Here is a 20,655-nt window from a genome sequence, read left to right as displayed (position 1 = left end):
AATATCTGCTAGGTCTTCACAGTAAACATTTACAAGGCTAGTGTTTACAGCTAATAATTTAAGTATTAACTTGAAAGATGTACTTATTTTCATAAGATGCTATGCCTTTTTTTAAAAATATCATTCTCCATATATTCTCCACATAAGCCAGAGTATTATGCACTGAAAATATCTTGTGTTATTCATTACTTTAGAGTCTAACCCTTTATTCATTCGTAACTTCAGAAATGTTTATTGAATATCTTATGCGTAGGAGCATCTCATAGATGCTTAAGATAATAATAGTAACATCTAGCACTTGTTAAATGCCTACTTTGTATCAGGAACTATTCTAAGGATTAACACACTAAAACTTACAAACTGAAAAAGGTAGTGATAACTATTCCCTTTTTACCTATGAGGAAACCAATGTAAAGTAAGTTTAAGAAATAATCCTGATGTAAACGTTCACTTCATGGTAAGGACAGACAAGTGAACAGACAGATTAATACAGTAGAAGACCATTAATAAAGGAAGTAGATCTATGAACAAATTCAAACTCATTCTCTCTCCCAGGTAGCAATGGTTATGACAAAGAAATTTGGGACACCTCGTTTCAAGCAATAATTTTTATTTTGATTAAAAAGTGTGCGTGTCTGTGAGTTGGGAATCTCACTGTCAGCTGCAAATCTAGTGTTGATGGATTGTAGGATCGAGTACAGGTAATTGAGACCATCTGGTCTTTAGCTTCAACTGCAAAATGAGGCCATTGGAATAGAGTTCCAGTCATAATTTTTTTGACTCTTTAACCCTAATTTAAAGTTTTACTAATAGGACTTATGTATACATGGATATTTCATATTTAATCACAAGTATTATGAGTGTGTCTATCAAAAGTTGGAAATTTAAGACTCCTTTCTTCACTGCATAATAGTTCAAACAAATCTTTGATTAATCTTTAATTGGAACTGTCAATTAAAACGAGGTATAATGTAGTTAAGTGGTACTCACAGGGAAGCTCGTGAACCCCTTGGAGTCCCAGAAACTTTTTCAGGGGTCTGCTAGGTCAAAAATACTTTCATATTAATATGAAGACATTATGTGTCTTTTTTCCTCTCATCCCTCTTACAAGTGTACAGTGGAGTTTTCCAGAAGCTACATGAGGTGTGGTGATGTTGTCATTCTGCTGGCTATGTGAATGTGTTTCTTTATTCTTCTTTAATATTTTCTCAGCTTTCATTTTTAATATGGCAACTATTGGTAGATATAAAGCACAGATGCAAAAGCTTTTGGGGATCCTCTATTATTTTTAAGAAACAGGGGTCCTGAGGCCAGAACGTGAGAACCTCTGATGCAGGTGACAGGAACATTTGAGCTCAGTGTAGTACAGGAAGAAAAGTGTAACCCTGCCACTTACTAGGCCTGGAATCTGGGCTCATTGCTTATCTAAGCCTCAGTTTCCTTATCTGTACTGTTACCACCCTCAGAGCTTTGTTGTGAAGATGAAATGAGATAATGCGTGTAAAGTACTCAGTGCTGGGTCTGCCACTAATAAAAGTAAAAACTTTGCTCAAAAGTAATGATCCTCCTTTAGGAAGGACACAGAAGAAAATGGTAAACTGGTAACTGTCGTTGCCACTGGGCGGGGAACTTTTCATTGTATCCTCTTCACATGGAAGTAATGGTTTAATTAAAATTATTTTAAAAAATGTTTTTATTACCCTGTTCCTGTTACAGGACTTACAGTTTATCAATAACTTCATTTTTAATGAAACTTTATTATTCTAAAATTTATGTCTGAAGAGAGCTAAGCTCACAGTGACGGTAGCTTTTAGTATGAACATCACTTTGTTGTGGAGGCTACAGCCAACTCCACATTCATTGGCTGATGCCTGAGCCTACCCGGATCACTTTGCTGCACTGAGAATTTTGGCTAACCTGGTTTCCACATGCAAAGGGAAAAGGAAGTCCTGATTTTTAGAAGTAGTACACCTCAGCTGCATCATCAGTCCCTCCCTCGTTGTTGGAGAATCCCCATCAAAATACAAATGCACTCTAGTATCTCCCTTATTTTTGAAATGTGATCCCACAGGCCCCTACAGCTACCATCCTATTCCTCTGTCCTCCTTCACAGCCAGACTCCTCGGAAGACTCAAGTTGCTATTCCCTGTTTCTGCCTCCACACAACCGGCTCTCCATTCCTCCCGCTCCGGTTGGAGTCCCACCCCTGCTGTTCCCCTGAAAGGCTGATATGAAGGCCGCCTGCTACCAGATCCAAAGACCTCTCTGTGTGTGTCTTGTTTCCCATTTCAGCATCATTTGACACTGTGACCACGCCTGCTTTACATGATCTCCTCTTCTTTTGGTTTCCGTGAGACCGCAGTCTCCTGGTTTGCTTCCGACTTTGCTGGTCTTTTCTTAGCGTCGTTACTGACTCGTCCCTGCAAATTGGGCTTCTCATCCTCATCCTGCTTCTTTCACTGAGTTTGGTCCTGGGCCCTCTCCTCCACCTGCACTCTCTTCCTCTTCTTAGACTCATCTCAGCCACACCCTACACTCTCTTCTTCACCCCACACCTTCATTTTTAATTCCTCTGTATTCATTGATAGCACAAATATTTTTTGAGTGTTTATACTAGGCACAATTAGAGACAGTCAGTATGGAGCAGAGACTGAAACAGATACAGGTTCCTGCTCTCAGTGGGACTCACATCCTTATAAAGAAAGATCAATGAAAAAATAATCATAATAAATAAATAGATTATATGATATGTTGGAAATGAGCATTGAGTGCTTTGGACAAGAAATATAGGCAGAGCAAGGTAAAGGGGTTCCATAATGGAGGAGGAGGAAGAGGGCGGGTAGGTTGTAACTTCCTACAGGAAGAGCTGAAGTTACCGTGCAGATGTGGGAGTCAAGTGGGTTGTGGGCAGAGGAAGCAGCTAGTCCGGGGCCCTCAAGGCAGGAGCTTGTTTGATGTGTTTGAATAAGAGCAACAAGACCAGTGTGGTACAGTGCAGCTTGCGTTGGGGATAAAGATCATTGATGATGTCAGAGGCACTGAGAGGATGGACAGGAAGACTGAGTTTTTACTCTGAAGGACACAGGAGCTACTACAAGGTTTTGAGCAGAGAAGGCAGATAATCTAACTTGTGTTTCAGAAAATCACTCTGGATGCTGTATGAATAGTGGGACTTGATGGCTAACAATAGAGAGACCAATTAAACCATGGCACTGGTAGAAATGGAAGAGAATGGCTTGGGTCAGGATGGCAGGAGTGGAGGTGGTGAAAACTCGAGGATTCTGGATGTATTTTGAGGTTAAATAAATCCAATCTGATTTCCTAATGATTAGATGTAGGTGTGAAGGGAAAAGAGGAGGAATTCAAAGTTTGTGGCCTTAGCAACTGAAAGGATGGAGTTGTCATCAACTGGGGAGAAGGGAAGATGGCAGGTGAAGTGGCTTTGGTGGGTGCACCAGACACCTTTCACTTGGGGAAACTGAACCCTATGAGTTTGGAGATTTCTTATGGAACTATATCTTACACAACTGTGGGAAGAGCTTGGAAAGTGAAGACTCAGAGAGAGGAGTGAGAGGATTGGTCAAGGAATGGCCACCAGCCAGTCTTAAGAAGCCAGGCGCAACTGGCCACCCAAGTGGAACGGCCAGAAGGCAGCTCGTGGAGGGTCTGTGGGACACTGTGCCTCTGCATAGCTGCCACCTCTGTGAGGACAGCACCAAACTTCAGCTCACAGACCTGGGGCCACTGTTGGTCAAAGAGTTAGCAAGTGGAAGGCAGAGCCAGCTGTGGAGCAGAGGAGAATGAGGACAAATGGAAACCCACTTACACATCTGTGCCTATTTATCTCCACGTGTAACCTCCATGAACTTCAAGGAGGAATGGCTGCTGCTTTACTTTCATCCTCCAAATCTCTCACCAGTGGGGAGGGTACAGCTCAGTGGTAGAGTGCATGCCTACCATGCATGAGGTCCTGGGTTCAATCCCCAGTACCTCCGTTAAAAATAAAATAAACCTGATTACCTCCCCTACAAAAATAAAAAAATTTAAATTTAAAAAAACAAAGAAATACCTCACCAGCTTTAACCCAGAACCACACAGGAAGGTGTATTAGTTTCCTACTGCTGCATAACACATTGCTGCAAACTTAATGGCTTAAAATAACACATATTTGTTTTTGCACAGTGCCTGTGGGTCAGAGGCATGGCTTTGTTGGGTCTTTTGTTCACAAGGCTACAGTCAGGGTGTCCCCTGGGCAACATTCTCATCTCAAGGCTTGACTAAGGAAGTGTTGACTTCCAAGCTCTTTCACTTTGTTGGCAGAATTCATTTCCTCGTGGCTGTAGGACTGGGAGCTCCGGCTTCTCACTGGCTGCTGGCCCTTGGGTCTTAGAAATCGCTCACCATTCCATGCCCCAGGGCTCTTGCACAGACCTTCTCATAACATGGCAGCTTCCTTCCTCAAGCCCAACAGGAGACTTTCACTGTCATGCAGCTAAGACAGTGTCTCCTATATTCACGTGAGTGACTTCTCATAACTTGGCCATTGGGTAGAAGTGAGTTATGGGTCCTACCTGCACTCCAGGGGAAGGGGATTATTTACAAGGGCAGAACTCACTGCCACAAAAAGGGGGTTATTAGCTGTAATTCCTCTTTAACCAATTTTACATAGTACAGACTACACAGAAGGGAAAATCAAGAGATCACATCGAGACTTACTAAGTTTGAGATGTATTAGACCTCAAAGTGGAGAGGCTGGGATGGCCGTTGGATCTGAGACTGGCCGGGAGAGATGTACAATGACTCTCAGATGTGTATTTCCAACCCAGTCCTTCCTTCTGCCTGAAAGTTTCTCCCCTAGTTCTTCACAAGCCTTCTGCATTCTTGCTGAAATGGAACTTCCTCAAGGATCTTCACCCATTCTTCTTAAACCAAGACTCTCACTCTTCCCCGTCACCTAAACCCAAATGCTAGTTCATCACCCTCTATCATAATTTGTCACAATTTCTAATTTTCTAATTCTCTTTCTCTCTCTCTCCATTTTGCTTGTATATTGTCCATTTCTCCTCATTATAATGTGAGACTCAGGAGGGTACCGCCCTGGTCTCCCATGCTTTCTGCTGTGTCCTCTTAGGAGGATGCCGAGCACATAGGAAGCCTTCAATAGATATGTGTTTAATCAAGGATTGAATAAATGTGACTGGCTGGAGTAAGTGAAATTCTGTTACATATATTTTAGTGCAGTTTTACTAGTATTACCATAAAATAGATTGCCAGAGTGAAATTGCTGGGTCACAGCGTGGGCACATTTTAATTTTGATAGATCAGAAGTACTGCTTTTTAATATTTAGTGTGACTGATTTGCCACTTTAAAATTTAATTATCACAAATTTAATTTTTTCCCCTTCTCCTTTGAAAAATGAGCCATTTCAAATCCATTCTTTTCTTCCCCAATGTTTTTATGGTAACCGAGGTGCCATCATTTATTTTGTGAGAACCCTAGCTTTTGCTTTGTAGATTAAATTGATAGGGCCCATCTGTCTATAAAGAAAACATCTGTGAATCTTCTTTTTGCATTGACCGCCCCCCCCCCATTATGAAATGAATGATGTACTTCAAAGAGGGGAAAAATACCTCCCCCTTCCCACGTATTGTTCTTCTCTGAATGTAGATATTTGTGGGAGGAAAACTTAATGCCCCAAGTCATCTGCCTTTCAGAAATCTAGACAAACATTTTGTGCTGATTTTTTTATTCATCACAATGTATAAAGGTCATCCAACTGGCTGGATGTGCTCTACCCAAAGCCGTGAATTTCAGGTGATGCTAAATGAGAACTTCTCCTACTTCTAGAGTTACGGTTGTAATCGAAGCCAGAAGCTTGTCAATGACCATTCCTTTATTTTACCATTATGACAAGATAAACTTTAACTTATGGTAAAAATGAGAAGCAGCATCCAGGTGGTTCAATGAAAGAAGGCGTCAGTTAATGTATTTAAATCTAGATTTCTCTGAAGCTCTCTGTACAAAAGAAAGCCAACTTCCAACATGATGTATCCTCTGGGTCTTGACATTCCTGAGAGCTAAGGAGGCAAAGGAACCCTGCAACTGAGTTGGGATTTATAAGCCAAAAGTCACCCATTGTAAAATGAGGAGCCCAGGTGAAGGGAGTACGGCCAGGAGGAACCCCTTGGGCTGGGAATGATGTTGATGGTGACCAGGGGGACCAGCCCTTTCCCAAATGTAATGAGCACACACGAGCCTCTGGCAGTGAACACAGCAGTGCCCAGACATCCCTGTTTGGTTCATTACCGGCAGCAGGATAAGAGGAGTCCTAAGGGCCAAGGTAAATGGGCTCCGTGAAAATGCACCTTAAAGCAGAGGGAGAGCTCTGGAAACTGCTGGACCATCAGATCAATAGACTCAGAGATGACTAAGCTAGGTTGCTTTATGCAGTTTAAACATTTGTGCAGGGAATCCCCCCACGCTGCCTTTTATTGACAGCTACAGATCAATGATAATTTTTGATCATTTTCAACCTACATAAACCCCATGGCCACCTTTGGGGCACTTCAAGTCGTCAAAAATAATCAGAGAAGATGGTGTAAAATTGTCAAACTGCTGAAGACTCCAAGTAGTTTCATGTGCCCCCAGGAGCAGAGTTGAGAGGTTAAAATGTAGTTCATATCGCCAGCAGGACCTCAACTGGCGGAGTGTTCCAGAGAGTCTCGCCTTTATGTCTCGTTAAAGGACTCACTGATTTGTGTCCCTACTCTGACGCTCATGCACATGAGTTTAAAAACAAAAAGCTTCAGTCTCATTGGAAATACGAGGTTGCGGAGAACAAATTACTCCTGTTCTCCTTTACTGAGTCATTCTTTTCATCTGCTGCCTAACGTAAGTAGTTAGTGTCCTTCTAAATAGAAAATAGAGGAATAGTATGTGGACATGGATGGGACAAAGATGAAAGAAACGCAAGTACAAGTTGGTAGCCCAGAGGTCAGGGATAACCAAAAATTATATCTCAAAAGACACAATAAGATGGAAATGGAAAGTAAAAGCAGAATAATGACAATGAAACGTCAAGAGGGAAGAGGATGGAATTAAGATCGTCTCCCCAGGGGAAGGAAGAACAGGGCAGCAGAGGAGTGAAAGGAAGGAACGTGGTTTTCAAGGTGGGCTTTTCCCAGTCAGTGGGGCAGAATGCTACGTCTCCAAAGGAAGGAATGGGATCCAGTACCTTTAAGATCAACAGTGCTCAAGCCAATATGCCAAACTGGAGGCAAAGAACAAGTCCCTGAATGAATAAACAAGACACACCCCAAGCCACAGGGTGACCTGTGCCCGGATTTTATAGTAGGATTCTAAAATCATGAACTCTGGCGTTGGAAATCCACTCAGGGAAGAATAATATCGATTATTTCCTAAAATGTCAAAGAATAAATTGGCAAGGATAGTCCTGCCATTTTGAAGTTTTCTTTGCTTTTTTCATATGGACTTTACTAAATATTGACAAAAAGTATGTCTATCACTGAGGCTTATTTAAGGCGTGTGTGTGTGTTTCTGTGTGTTGTAGCTCTTCAGAAATAAATTAACATAATATAGGAACTTGTTGTCATTATAAATTTATGATTTAAAAATCCTCCTTCACATTTCCTTTATGTTTATGATATGTGATTATTTTTATTTTTTAAAGAAGATACAGGAGGAAGGTATAGCTCAGTGGTAGAGTGTGTGCTTAGCATGCACAAAGTCCTGGGTTCAACTCCCCAGTACTGCCATTAAAAGTAAACTTATTTATTTTTAATGAATTTATTTATTTTATTAATTAATTTATTTGTAAACATAATTACCCCCCCCCAAAAAAAAAACTATAGACAAAATTAAGCAAAACAACTGTAGTAATCACTTTCTGTGGGAATATACCTCTGAACATTTCTGGGCCAGGCGTGCATGAACTTCAGCATCAGGTCTGAGGGTCCTATTTCCACATTTTTGATGGTGGAGGTTTTGAAGCCAGGGCATTTTGAAGACTTCTGCACTCAAAGATCTGGTGATACATGTTTACTAAAAGAATCTATAATGAAATCATATTTTGTTCCTTTTTAAATGGTTGCCTGGCGTGTGTTGGATGACTGAACGTCGGTGGTTAATCATTAAGTACTCACGTTACCAAAAGTGTTTGATAGTATTGCCATCTAGGGGCAGAACGGAATCCTCAGCTCTGAAATAAACTGTAATGGAGCAGGTGCTGCTATTGACAATATACATATGTTTTTGCTTTATAGCCCACATGCTTTTCATGTTTCTTATGACAAAAGCTATCTCTAAATGTCCCCCAACAGCCTACCTTTTTTATATATAATCTGTTAGAGGTGATTACTATTTGCTTTGGAGCTGATGCTTTCTTGGCATCTATTCCTGAACACTCTGAACAAAGAATTGTTCTTTTTTGCATTATTAATCTTGCCCGTGTTTGCCCTATTTCCGCAGAAAAGGAATCATTTATCAGAAAAGAATGTTTGTAATCGGGGCTTGTAGCATCTTCAGCTTTAATATTCATTATGGTCATTCTAGTTCTGTGCTCTGTTTATCTAAAAGACCAATCCAATGTTGTGGAGAAATAAGTTTTAAATATTTATGATCCAACTTTTAATATTTTAAAAAAGAGAAATTAGTATTTCTGTAAAATTTGTTTCAGAGTCTGGTCGCTTCGCAAATGTTTAAATATTAAAAGATTTCAAGAGGTTAGCATGTAATATCGTAATGGGACTTATTGAAACAGGAAAATTGACTTTACAAGTTTTTGGATAAGTAAAGGAAATTATATTTTCTCTGTTTGTAATAAGAAACATGAACTTAGAGAATACGAATGATAATAAGAAACAAGAAACGTGAACTTAGAGAGACATAAAACTTACAACCAAGAATGTGAGGAAATGGTGTCAAAAATTATTTCCACAGTGGGTTTTGGTTTTGTCTAACCAAATTTTTTGGAAAATGGTTGTTTGATTTTGCCGCGTTGTTTTAGATTTTATTTATAATGATTTTTGGGTGCCCTTGAGTTAAGTAGAAATTCCACTCACATAACTCTGATGCTTTTGGGTACCTACTCGCAGAAATAACTTCCACCTCTTCATCTTCCATTCCTCCTCCTGTGCCCAACAAGGCAAGAGGACAGTGGAAGACTGTCACACTGAACAAATCAAAGCTGATCTCACAACATTAAGGATAAATATCCTATTAAACCAGTTTTAAAAAAAAACACACCTTCCTCTTGATTATTGACATCCAGTGGGTGTGGTACACAACACAAAGTGTGTGGTTGTGTGTGTTTATTGATACGCACATTCCTGGCACACTTGCAGACGTAATTCCTATTGGTGAACAGACATTTCCATCCAGCCCAGATGTGGAAAGAGCACTCTGGGCTCTTTCAAAACATTAGGATTCTTAGCTCCAGTTTAATTATGCAAAATACATGAAATGCTGCTCTCCAGGCAGAGAAAAAGCAATTGTGCTGTTCCTCTTTTTCTTTCCTTTTAAATTAACAAAGACCAAATACTCAAAGCCTAGCTGACCATTACTTTTCGTCAACTGCCTAGTTTTAGTTATGGTGTTTTTAACAAAGGAGAATATTTTCACATTTACGTTAATGGTAGACTGCTCTCAGGCTGTTTGCGCGTTCATAGTTCAGTCGGCTTGCTGTTTTCTTGTGTTTGTTTTATAGCTTTTGTAAGATGTAGACATACACCAAGAGAATTGAGAGAGGGAGACTGGGGAGATGGGGAGGGTCTTAGGTATAAACAAATAGTGTTGGGGTTTAATAAGAGAGAATTAGGGTTGTTCAGGTTAGATCTCTAAACCCTTAAGATTACCCTACTGTGTACCACACAGCTTGGTGCCGCTGATTTCCATCATGAGCCAAATGCAGCCCCGACCTGAGACATCGTAGATCTTGTTGTTGTTGTTGTTTTTATATATCGCATTCATTGGGTTGCAAACTCTGAAGAGGCCAGGATCCTATCTGACCCACACTATGTGTGTGTCTGAAATCACACAACATTAGGTAATCTATTTAGCGTGTTAAGAACAAGAAAAAACCATATTGTTTTCTTAATAATTCAAAACTCCTCTGTGTTTTTGTGCTGTGTTGCTGGGGTACTTTGGTCAGATTATGACCGTCCAGCAATTGGCAGCAATTTCTAAGAGGAAACTAACCTGTTCCTTTTCTTACAGGGAACAAGCCATCAAGCCCAGCTGTTTGGGTTGGAACCCTTCAAACCATATCACGTGGGTGTTGTGGCCACAAACCAGGCAGGAGAAGTTTCAAGCCCCTGGACTCTGGTTCACACCCTAGAATCTTCCCCAAGTGGACTGAGCAACTTCACAGTACAGCAGAAGGAGAACGGGCGGGCCTTGCTTCTGCAGTGGTCGGAACCTGCCAGAACCAATGGCGTGATTAAGGTAACGGCTACCCTGAATGTGAAATCATGTTTGGCGTTCGCCAGACAAGTAGATGAGCCCTGACAGACCATCAGGCCGCTGTGGGAAGATTCCCTTCACAGCCTGGTTAATTCTTCCTGATAGGCCCCTCCAGGTGCTTAACCATAGATCAGAGAAAACCAGCTCACGTGTGTGATGCTCCCTGAGAACCCAACACTGGCTAAGTGCTCTCTGTGGATTATCTCATTTAATCCTCACATCAACCCTACGCAGTAGGTACCGCTAACACTCACGGGGCACTTAAGGCTGAATCCTCGCCCAAGCCCCCACTGCCATGATGGAACTGGGGTCTGAAGCCAGGAAGTCACACCAGAACCAAACTCTAAATGACTGTGTTCTTCCTGCCTCCTGATTTACCCCACCCAGCTATTTGCTTAAACTTTGCCTGATTTGCGCTTTGAACGGAGCTCGCTCAGCAGGAAACAGGAAGCCCCACATGCCTGCTAAGTCCCTGACGTCCCTACACAGCCATCAGGAGGAGTCTTATTAATGCCACACATACAGCCCAGGCTTCAGCCAGTCTGGGAGCGCAAATGAGGCTGCGTTTCCCTTATTAGCCCACATTCTGATGCTCTGAACCATCGCCCACATGAAAATCAGCCTCACCTCCTTTCTGGCGCTCTTCCCCAGGGATGGTGGTGACGCACCTGTCTGTCTGTTACTGCCTCAGCCTCTAGTCCCCTCTGGCCCTGCGCCACCACCCAGGCCCTCATCAGTTGTCTTCTGCAGGCCAGGACTGAACACCCTGCAGCTATTAGAGACACTCGGTCTCTCCTTTACAACTCCCTCTCAAGGTGGCAAAGACTCCCCCACTAATGCCACACAGAACAGTTAAGAGTAAGCTGCGACTTCGGTTAAAGCTTCCCTGAAGACCCTGTGAGGAGGGGGACAGGAAGTTACCTACAGCAATGACTTGGATCTGTAACTAGAGCTCACAGGCCCAGGCCATCCTTGTGGGCCTCCCTGCAGCTGCCTGGCACAATGAATGCCTCTCTGCCTACCTCCAGGCCCGCCACCTGGAGCAGAAGCTAGCTGCTTTCTGCCAGCCCCCTTGCTGTGACAGAGACAGACTTTGCCCGCTCTGGGACAGGAGGCCTGAGACTTAGGATGCTTGGCCCTAAAATCCAAGTCACAGTCCAAAGGTCCCCATCAGAAAAAAAGAGTTTCTGCTCTCACACCCATCAAAGCCCCGCTCTTTGTGAGTGTGTGTTTCCCGTCCCAGCGTCTGCCTCTTCCGGGCATGATTGGTAATAGAAATACCTACTCCTTTTATCTTCATTTCAATTTCACCAAATACTGTTTTGAGCTTCTACTAAGTGCCAAGAGTGAACAAGACGGGCTCAGTTCTTGCCATCACAGACCTTATGTGTGTGTACAAATACATGAATGGTCAAGACAGAGACAGGCGCACAAAAAGCTAGTACACAGATAAACCGGAGAATTTCAGAGAGTGATGAACATTATAAAGAAAATCAAACAGAATAATGTAATTATGCCTGCTCGGGCTGTTTTAGAATGGACGATCACTTGAATTGAGTTGACATTTGAGCTGAGCCCTGAATGACAAGACAGAGTCAGTCATGTGAAGATATGAGAGCAAAATATTCCAGACAAAGTGAACAGCAAACACAGAGCCTGAAGCCAGGAATGAACTTGGCGTACTCACATGAAGGGAAGAGAGCCAAAGTGGCTGAAGTATTGGGGGGGTGTGCGGAGAGAAAGATGATACTAGAAGAGATTCAAGGGTTTGGTAGGAAGCAGATTGTGCCAACCTTGTGGGCTCTGATAAGGAGCTTGGAATTTATTCTGAGTGCAGTGAAAAAACTACTGAAGGGTTTAGGCAAAAGAAGAGCATAGATAAACTTGTGTTTTTAAAATCATTCTGGTAGAAAATGGGATAAGGAGACCCGTGGAGTTTGGAATCTGTTGAACAATTCAGGGTAGACGTGATGGTAGCTTGAATTCGAGTGGGAGTTTTGAAGGTAGAGCAGGATGGGAGGATGGGAGACCTACTCAGAAGGTAGAGATGGCAAGATTTGTTAATGGACTGGATGTGACACGTGAAGGAAAAGGAGTCCTTCAGAGTGACTTCTGGGTTTGGGCCTTGAGTCACTGGCTGGGAAGGCAAGGCTGGAAGATGCACAGGTTTGAGGGGACCAGTAGGCAGTTGGAGGTACAAATCTAGAACTCTCGGGGAAGTTCTTCACGGAGCTCTGTCTCTCTCTATATATATGGAATTCATTAGCAGATGGGTGGTACTCACACCCACGGGCCTGGAGGGGACCAGCTACAGAGAGGACGTAACTGGAGGTGAAGAGCGCTGGGCTCGAGCCCTGGGGAGTACAGACATTTACAGTCAAGGGGAGGAAGAGGACCCAGCCAGGCAAGGGAGGTAGAAGGAAAAGTAGATGAGAGGCATGTTCCCAAAGGGAAGAGAAAATGTGCCAAATGCCGTTGAGAGAGAAAGTAAAATGACGACAGAGACGTGACCCTGGATGTGGAAATGAGGAGGAGGTCATGTGGTCGTGACAAGAAGATCAAGTGGTGAAATGGGAAACCAGAGAGAATGAGACAGCAGCTCTTTAAAGGAGTGGAGATGGAGAGAAAAGCAGTGACATGGGGCAGGAGCGGGGGACTCTGATGTCAGGAAGTTTTATTTAGAAATCAGTGGAGGAGACTAGAGTTCATTTAAACACTAATGGAAATAACCCCGTAGAGGGGGATAAATTGATGAGGCAAGAGGGAATGAGAATAACCCCAGGAGTGAAATCTGTAGGAAGGAGGAGGGGGTGGAGCACCCAGAGCTCAGGTGGCCTTCAGTGTTGGGGGAGGCACTTCATCCATGGCCAAAGGAAGGCAGGCAGATAGTGTGTCCAGATTCACATGCACATGGCAGCAATCATGTGTAACATGAGAACATTCTTTTCTGACGGCCTCCACTTTCTTCAGTCAAATGTCCCATCATGTCAACAACCACCTGTGAGGGAAGGAGGGTGGTGTTGGCAGTTAGTGGGGAAAGGAGATGATACGAAATCATCACTTTGGAAAATGAGACAGCAAGCACATGGGACAATAGAATAAGATGACAAGTTGGTAAACGTCTATTAAGAAGTTTTGGTAAGAAATCTAAAGTGAGACCAGTCAGTACATTTGAGTGTTTTTCTCCAAACCCAGTTAGAAGTTATGGTACAGAAGGAGAGTGGAATTTAACACTAGTTAGAGATTTGCCAAGTGAATACGATTAGAGGGGGAGGCAGGGAGTCACTGAGGCTCAAATTGATTATGGAATCTAAGCTCTCTCCAGAAAATACACTGTTCCCCTTCCCTCAGGGGTGTGATCTTGCCCAGGGACCCCAAGAAGAAAATCACACCAAAATATAATAGTCCAACACAAATAGACTTCCAAGTCTAGGCTATTTAATCTTCAATCACATTAATGTATATCAACAGTCCAATCAGAGTCGAGCTTCCCCAGGAAGAACCTGTGGGAAGACCTGCCTCCCAAGGGACTCTGATGTGTGTCCATTTCATCTTAAGAGGCACCATCATAGGGTCACTACCACCTACAGGAAAGTATCCTGTCTCTCAGGGGCATCGGAGCATGAAAAGAGTGGGGAGACCACCATTCAAAAACAGCTAGATTCCAATTAAATGACTTCCCATCTTCCCCAAAGAACAATGAATAGTGTGGGATGGAAAATTGCTCTGCATCTGCATCAGGAGTGTCCAAATGGTTTTCCCCAGAATGAAAGAATACTTTGCTCCCAAGAAACGATCAGTTCTTCCAAAGCTGGCAAAAGAAAACATGGTGCTTTTTGCCCTCTCCTAGTCATCGGTTTGTATGTATGTTTCTGTACACACGTATAACATGTATTTGTACACACGTATGTGCACATGTGCTTACGCACAGACATGGACACGGTTTCCGCCCTGGCACCCTGGTACAAGTGATGAAGCATTATCATTCCATTTCCCAGTAAATGCTGTGGGAGGTGGACAGTGTAGACGGACCCCATTTAGCCTCTTCAGGCTGAGATCAGGAGCACTTACTATCTATAAAAGAGGGGACTTGAATACTATTCCCCACTTCTAATAAAAGAAAAATAGGAGGGGACCCCATGAACACTCTTCAAGTCCAGGAATCAGGTTCAATAGCCCTTAGCTTTTAGATACATGCTTACGTGATAGCCAACCCTAAAAAAAGAGAAAAGGCAAAGATCATATTCCCCAAATTAATATCAGAAAATGTCTTCTGGTTAGAGTCATCAAGATGAGGGCTAGGAGGCAGGAAAGGTTAAAGGGAGGAGACACCTACACCAAGAAGTCACACACCTTGCTTCTCCCCTCCCTGCAGACATACAGTGTCTTCAGCGACGGCGTCCTGGAGTACACGGGCCTGAGGCGTCAGTTTCTCTTCCGGCGCCTGGACCCCTTCACCCTCTACACACTGACCCTGGAGGCCTGCACCAGGGCCGGCTGTGCGCACTCTGCACCCCAGCCCCTGTGGACGGAGGAAGCGGCTCCCCAGTCTCAGCTGCCTCCCACCATCCAGTCTGTGGGGTCCACCAGCGTTGAGCTGAGCTGGTCAGAGCCTGTGAACCCAAATGGAAAGATCATTCGCTACGAAGTGATGCGCAGATGCTTTGAGGGAAATGCTTGGGGAAATCAGACAATCCAGGCCGATGAGAAAATTGTTTTCACAGAATATAATACCGAGAGGAAAATGTTTCTGTACAACGACACAGGTCTGCAGCCATGGGTGCACTGTGAATATAAAATCCACACTTGGAATTCAGCCGGCCAGACCTGCAGCTCTTGGAGTGCAGTGAAGACAAGGCAGGCCCCTCCAGAGGGCCTCCCTCCACCTGAGATAGCCCAGGTATCTGTAAGCCCCCCCAAACTGCTGATTTCCTGGGTGCCCCCAGAGAAGCCGAATGGCATCATCCAGTCCTATAAGCTTCGCAGGGACGGGGTGCTCTATCCCTTCAGCTTTGATGCCATGACTTTCAGTTACACTGATGAAGAGCTGCTCCCTTTCTCCTCGTACAGTTACGCCATCACAGCCTGCTCCAGGGGAGGCTGCTCCACCAGCAGGCCCAGCAGCGTCACAACCCTTGAGGCTGCCCCTGCAGGGGTCAGCCCTCCAGCCCTCTGGACCATCAGTGCCACTCAAATAAATGTATCTTGGTCGCCACCATCCATTCAAAATGGAGAGATCACTAAATATTTACTTCGATTTGATGGTGAGGAGTACCTGGCTGGACAGAGCCTGTCCCTGCTGGTCTCCCACCTGCAGCCCTACACACAGTATAATTTCTCCCTGGTGGCCTGTACCAACGGAGGCTGCACAGCCAGCGCAGCAAACTCCGCCTGGACGATGGAGGCTGCACCACAGAACATGGACCCGCCGAAACTGCAGGTCACAGGCTCAGAGTCAATAGAAATCACCTGGAAACCGCCGAGAACCCCCAACGGCCAGATCAGAAGTTATGAACTTAGGAGGGATGGAGCCCTTTTGTATACCGGCCTGGAAACTCGCTATCATGACTTCACTCTCACCCCAGGCGTGGAGTATGGCTACACGGTCATGGCCATCAACAGCCAAGGGGGTGTTTTGAGTCCACTTGTCAAAGATCGGACCAGCCCCTCTGCACCTTCAGGGATGGAACCTCCAAATTTGCAGGCCAAGGGCCCCCAGGAGATCTTAGTGACCTGGGACCCTCCAGTCAGGACAAATGGTCATATCGTCAACTATACCTCCTTTATCCGTGAGCTGTTTGAACGAGAAACAAAAGCCATACACATAAACACAACTCATAATTCTTTTGGCACACGGTCGTTGACGGTAAACCAGCTGAAGCCGTTTCACAGGTAGGTAGCTGACGCTGGGTTTACTGAGAACCGGCCACTGCCCTTTCTGTTGAGTGAGCCCGCAGTCAGTTCCAAGGAAGACTCAAGTAGCAGGATAAGTAGTGTCCCCAGCCCCCATCCCTTTAGCCTTCCAAGTGGACTAACCACATCCTCATCCAGCCAAAACCTGCTTGCATAACTCCTGGAGAGCAAAATTCTTGCAGGTGATGTTTTGAGAGTCAGTTTTCTTACAAACGTTTGCGATTTATCACGATGTCTGGAACAAGTAGCAAGGAGGTTGGGGCCGCTTCCCTGAGTCTGGTTTCTCCTGGAAACAAGACAGCACCTGGACAGGTCTGAGAACCCTAGTCGTGCTATCTGACCTAGGCTGGGAGGAAAAGGAGGTATTATGTTAAAGAAGGAGAAAAGCGCCAGTCGGTGGGAGCTATTGCCAGCCAGAGCTGGGCTGATCCAAAGTTTGTTCCAGGGAGAGTCTTTCTTACTGAATCCAGCACCTCTTCCAGGGTTAATGAGGCACCCCTGATTCCATTTGCCCCACCCTCATGGTCCCCCCAGCTCTGATCTCATGGTTTCTCGGGACGGTGCCACCTTGCCAGCTCATGTTTTCTCAGCGGTCCCCTCTGTGCTGTCTGATGAGCACGATGTTTCCACACAGAAGAATCTGACCAGCAGCCCTCTTCCTATAGCTTAAAGAATAGCTTGGCATTTTTCCCCATCACATTTTAAGTAACTTAAAATCCCCAGAGAGAAGAGTAATAAAAGACATATTATGCTTAAAATTTAGTAAAATGAACAGAACCACTTAAAAAAATTAAAGGCTGGGAGGGTGTTGATTTCCAACCACCGTCGGTAAGATTCAGCTGTTACTATAGTCTACTGACGTGTGGATCAGATCCCTCCGGTAATTATCTCTGATATATAGTGCTGTTTCAGTGCAACATTCACGGTCTTCTGTGCATCTACTCAGGACAATTATTTAGGTTCGCATGAAATATTAAACAGTAATTAAAACTTCCGCAGGTATCTTCCTTAGCTACTCCACATGCTGTGTGAGTTGGCTTTTATCTTACTCTGATTCAAGGCATAAAAAAGGACCACATTAGCTGCAAAGCTATACATTTTATGCTGGCTTCCTCTTTACCTGACTGGTCCCTGCAAGTTTTAAAGATCATAATCAGTTTGCTCCCCTCTGAAACTCGTATTCAGAAGGATTTCTAGGGAAGAAAAGGTTTCCAGATGTGAAAAGGGCACTTCTCTCAGGCTGAAAAAAGAAAGTCTGATTTTTCTGAGAAACGTAGCCATGCTATTTAAGGCAACAAGATGTCTCTTGCCTGTCCACTTTAATTGAAGACGTAAGTGACATTAATGACTTAAAACAGAATGTCACTTCTATATGAAGTTGGGATTCGTGTCGTTTGGGGTCCTTCCAGTGGATTGATGTTTATTGAAGACTGCAAATTCGTGTGTTCTCCTTGGGGTACTGCCAGCTGATTAGTTGGAAAAGAGATCCTGGGAATACACTAAGAAACAGAAAGAATCTGACCCAGAATTTTAAAACTGCCACAGATAATCCTGAAAACAAATAATCCATATGTGGAAGATCTAAACTGGCTTCTCAGAATCGCTTAGAAGTCAGAGCTGCCAGTCACAGCTGGTAGCCCCATCACGGTGGAGATGAAGCAGGCATCAGAGGAGCGGGAGAGAAGGAGCAGCAGAAAAGGGGAATGAGAGGCCCCCAAAGGGAGAAAGGGAGAGGGGAAACAGAAAGAAAGCAAGTCAGAGAACAGAAGGCAGTGATTATCTGCAGGAAGGAAAGCAGAAAATTGAAGAGGGAAAGGCTGGAACCGAAAGAAATAAAGGGCGAAAGGTAGGTGGTGGCCAGAGCTTGGGGGGAAATTAGGGGTGTCATAAAGTCAGTGGGGCATGGGAGGGAGGGGGAAGGAATTATTTGCAGCCATAGGCACTTAAGACTAACAAAAGCCCCTTCTGTTGGAATGGAAACATCCCAGCTATGTAAATAGACCTTTCCGAGTGACAGGAGACCAGCTTTGAGGAAAAACGTAATTGATTGGTTGAGCTTAACTGGATGGTGATAAGGTGTCTCTGTGATTGATAATCTGGTGTGTGGCTGGGTAAACTTTGGCCCCAGAAGGTCTCTGTGTGGTGTTAGGGAGCCTGTTTTAAGATGTCAGGTATCAGGTGAGGGGATTTATTACCACAGAGACCTTAACTCCGTGATGTTCCTTCCTGACCTGGAAACACTCCTGAGGAATCATTTAGCTCCAGCTACAGAGGGAGGAGGAGCCCAGGGCTGTGGAAAACTGGTGCAGACTCCCAAGATCTGCATTCTTCCTCACTGTGTCCAGTCATTCTGCAGAATACCAGCTTCCTGCTGGAGAGACTCTTGAAAGGTTATTGATTCTGTACATTCCTGTTTAGGGAAGAGTTGCATCCGGTCCACCCTTACTAGACAGGTGAGAATCTTTGCTGTAGTTTGGAAAGCCAGGAGGATTGAAAATGTTCTAAAATTTCCGTGGAAATATGACTGTTGTCCTTGAAAAGGATTCGTTGTAGACAAGAATAAATATAAACGTATCTTTTTGTTTTTTCAGAAAACACTTGGTCTTTGAAAGATTCTTCCCATGAAAATCTATTTTGCCAATAATGAATCATTTCTGCCTTGTGTCCCAAAGGTATGAAGTTCGAATTCAAGCCTGTACCAGGCTGGGATGTGGGTCAAGTGACTGGACATCTATCCAGACCCCTGAGACTGCACCTCAGAAGCAGCCCTCTCCACACCTAGAGGTGCAGATGGCTCCAGGGGGCTTCCAGCCCACGGTTTCCCTTTTGTGGACAGAACCTCTCCAGCCAAATGGAAAAGTTTTATATTACGAATTGTATAGAAGACAAGTAGCAACTCAGACTGGAAAATCAAGTCCAGTGCTAACCTATAATGGAAGCTTGACCTCTTTTAAGGATGCTGAACTACTGCCTTTCACAGAGTATGAGTACCAGGTAAGAAATGTGTATACCAACAACTCACACTGAGATGGTGTGCACATCTCCACGCCTGCCTGGAAGGAGTGCTTGCAATTTGAAAAGCTACTTAAAAAAATATGGAGCTTAAGTAATTTAATAATATTCTTTTTAGGAGGTGTGAGTGGTTAACGAGGGAGGGAAGGGCATGTTCATTTGCCTTCTTCGTTTTTGTGGTGCTTAGTCTGCATGACATGTGCGTGTTATTCCTACGCAGATTTCGGGTGAAGCATTTGCATTCCTTACTCACGAAGTGGTTTCCACCCTTAAGCTTCCGTCTGTCAGTGTTGCCTTGGTCGGAAATACTCCTTGTGAAAAGATTGCTTTGAAAATGACTCATTAATGGTACCAAGAGGAAATAAAATCTCATGGCAAGCATCTCCAGCCCCTGTCCTCAAGAAAGTCACAGGCTGCTGAGAAAAGTCTAGAGGAAAGCAAACAACCTGTGCGTGTTTTGTAGGAGGACAGCCTGAAAAAGAGGGCCTTGCATATGCCCCAAAAGCCAGGAATTAAGAAAAATATTGTGAAGGTATTCTGAAATCTACAGAAGACTTCTGTTAGGTTTGCTCTGTTTTGCCTTCAGAGTGCGTTTGCATTCTTCTTGTAACAGCAGCCCCAGTTCCCGTGGGGGCAGAATTCCTCCACCCTGGGCTCAGGCTTGGTGCGAGTGGCAGTGAACGTGTCAGGCTGTCTCCTAGCCAAGTGGTGGGCACCTGAGCCGTGCTCAGCCCCTCCGGCTTGCCTGGGGCTGAGCAGACTTGCCAGCAAAGGAACTCAACTTTAAAAGGGGGAGCTAAGAGGTCCTGATAAAATATCTCTAACTTCAACTCCAAAGCTCTTCTTATCCCTGTCATTTTCAAGCAAGTTTCCCCAACTGTTCTTTTCATTTCATATACAGTTGTCCCTCAGTATCCAAGGGGGATTGGTTCCAGGACCCCTGCAGATACCAAAATCCTCAAATGCTCAAGTCCCGTGTATAAAAATGGAGTAGTATTTGTATGTAACCTGTGCACATCGTCTCATATACTTTAATTCATCTCTAAATTATTTATAATACCTAAGACAATATAAATGTGATGCAAATAGTTACAATGTAAAGGCTATGTAAATCGTGGCAGGCAGGCAGCAAATTCAAGTTTTGATTTTTGGAACTTTCTGGAATTTTTTCCCCCCAAATACTCTCGATCCATAGTTGATTGAATCCGTGGATGCAGAACCACAGATAAGGAGGGTTGACTGTACTCCCA

General features: G+C 44.0%; 1 protein-coding gene and 1 non-coding gene across 2 annotated transcripts in view; both read left to right on the top strand.

Annotated features, from left to right (window-relative positions):
• USH2A (usherin) overlaps positions 1-20,655 on the top strand; it is a 642,834-nt gene that overhangs the window by 584,842 nt on the left and 37,337 nt on the right. Inside the window, exons 61-63 of the mRNA XM_074351610.1 lie at positions 10,235-10,462; positions 14,856-16,372; positions 19,066-19,387. Coding sequence (XP_074207711.1) covers positions 10,235-10,462; positions 14,856-16,372; positions 19,066-19,387 — 2,067 coding nt within the window. The remainder of the gene's footprint in view (positions 1-10,234; positions 10,463-14,855; positions 16,373-19,065; positions 19,388-20,655) is intronic.
• On the top strand, positions 3,923-3,995 carry TRNAG-ACC (transfer RNA glycine (anticodon ACC)). Its single transcript has one exon. It is a non-coding gene; the product is annotated as a tRNA-Gly (tRNA).

Source organism: Camelus bactrianus, chromosome 23, assembly GCF_048773025.1.
Source record: "Camelus bactrianus isolate YW-2024 breed Bactrian camel chromosome 23, ASM4877302v1, whole genome shotgun sequence".
In the NCBI taxonomy this organism is placed as follows: domain Eukaryota; kingdom Metazoa; phylum Chordata; class Mammalia; order Artiodactyla; family Camelidae; genus Camelus; species Camelus bactrianus.
The sequence above is the reverse complement of the archived record's forward strand: the minus strand, read 5'-3'. Positions and strand labels throughout refer to the sequence as shown.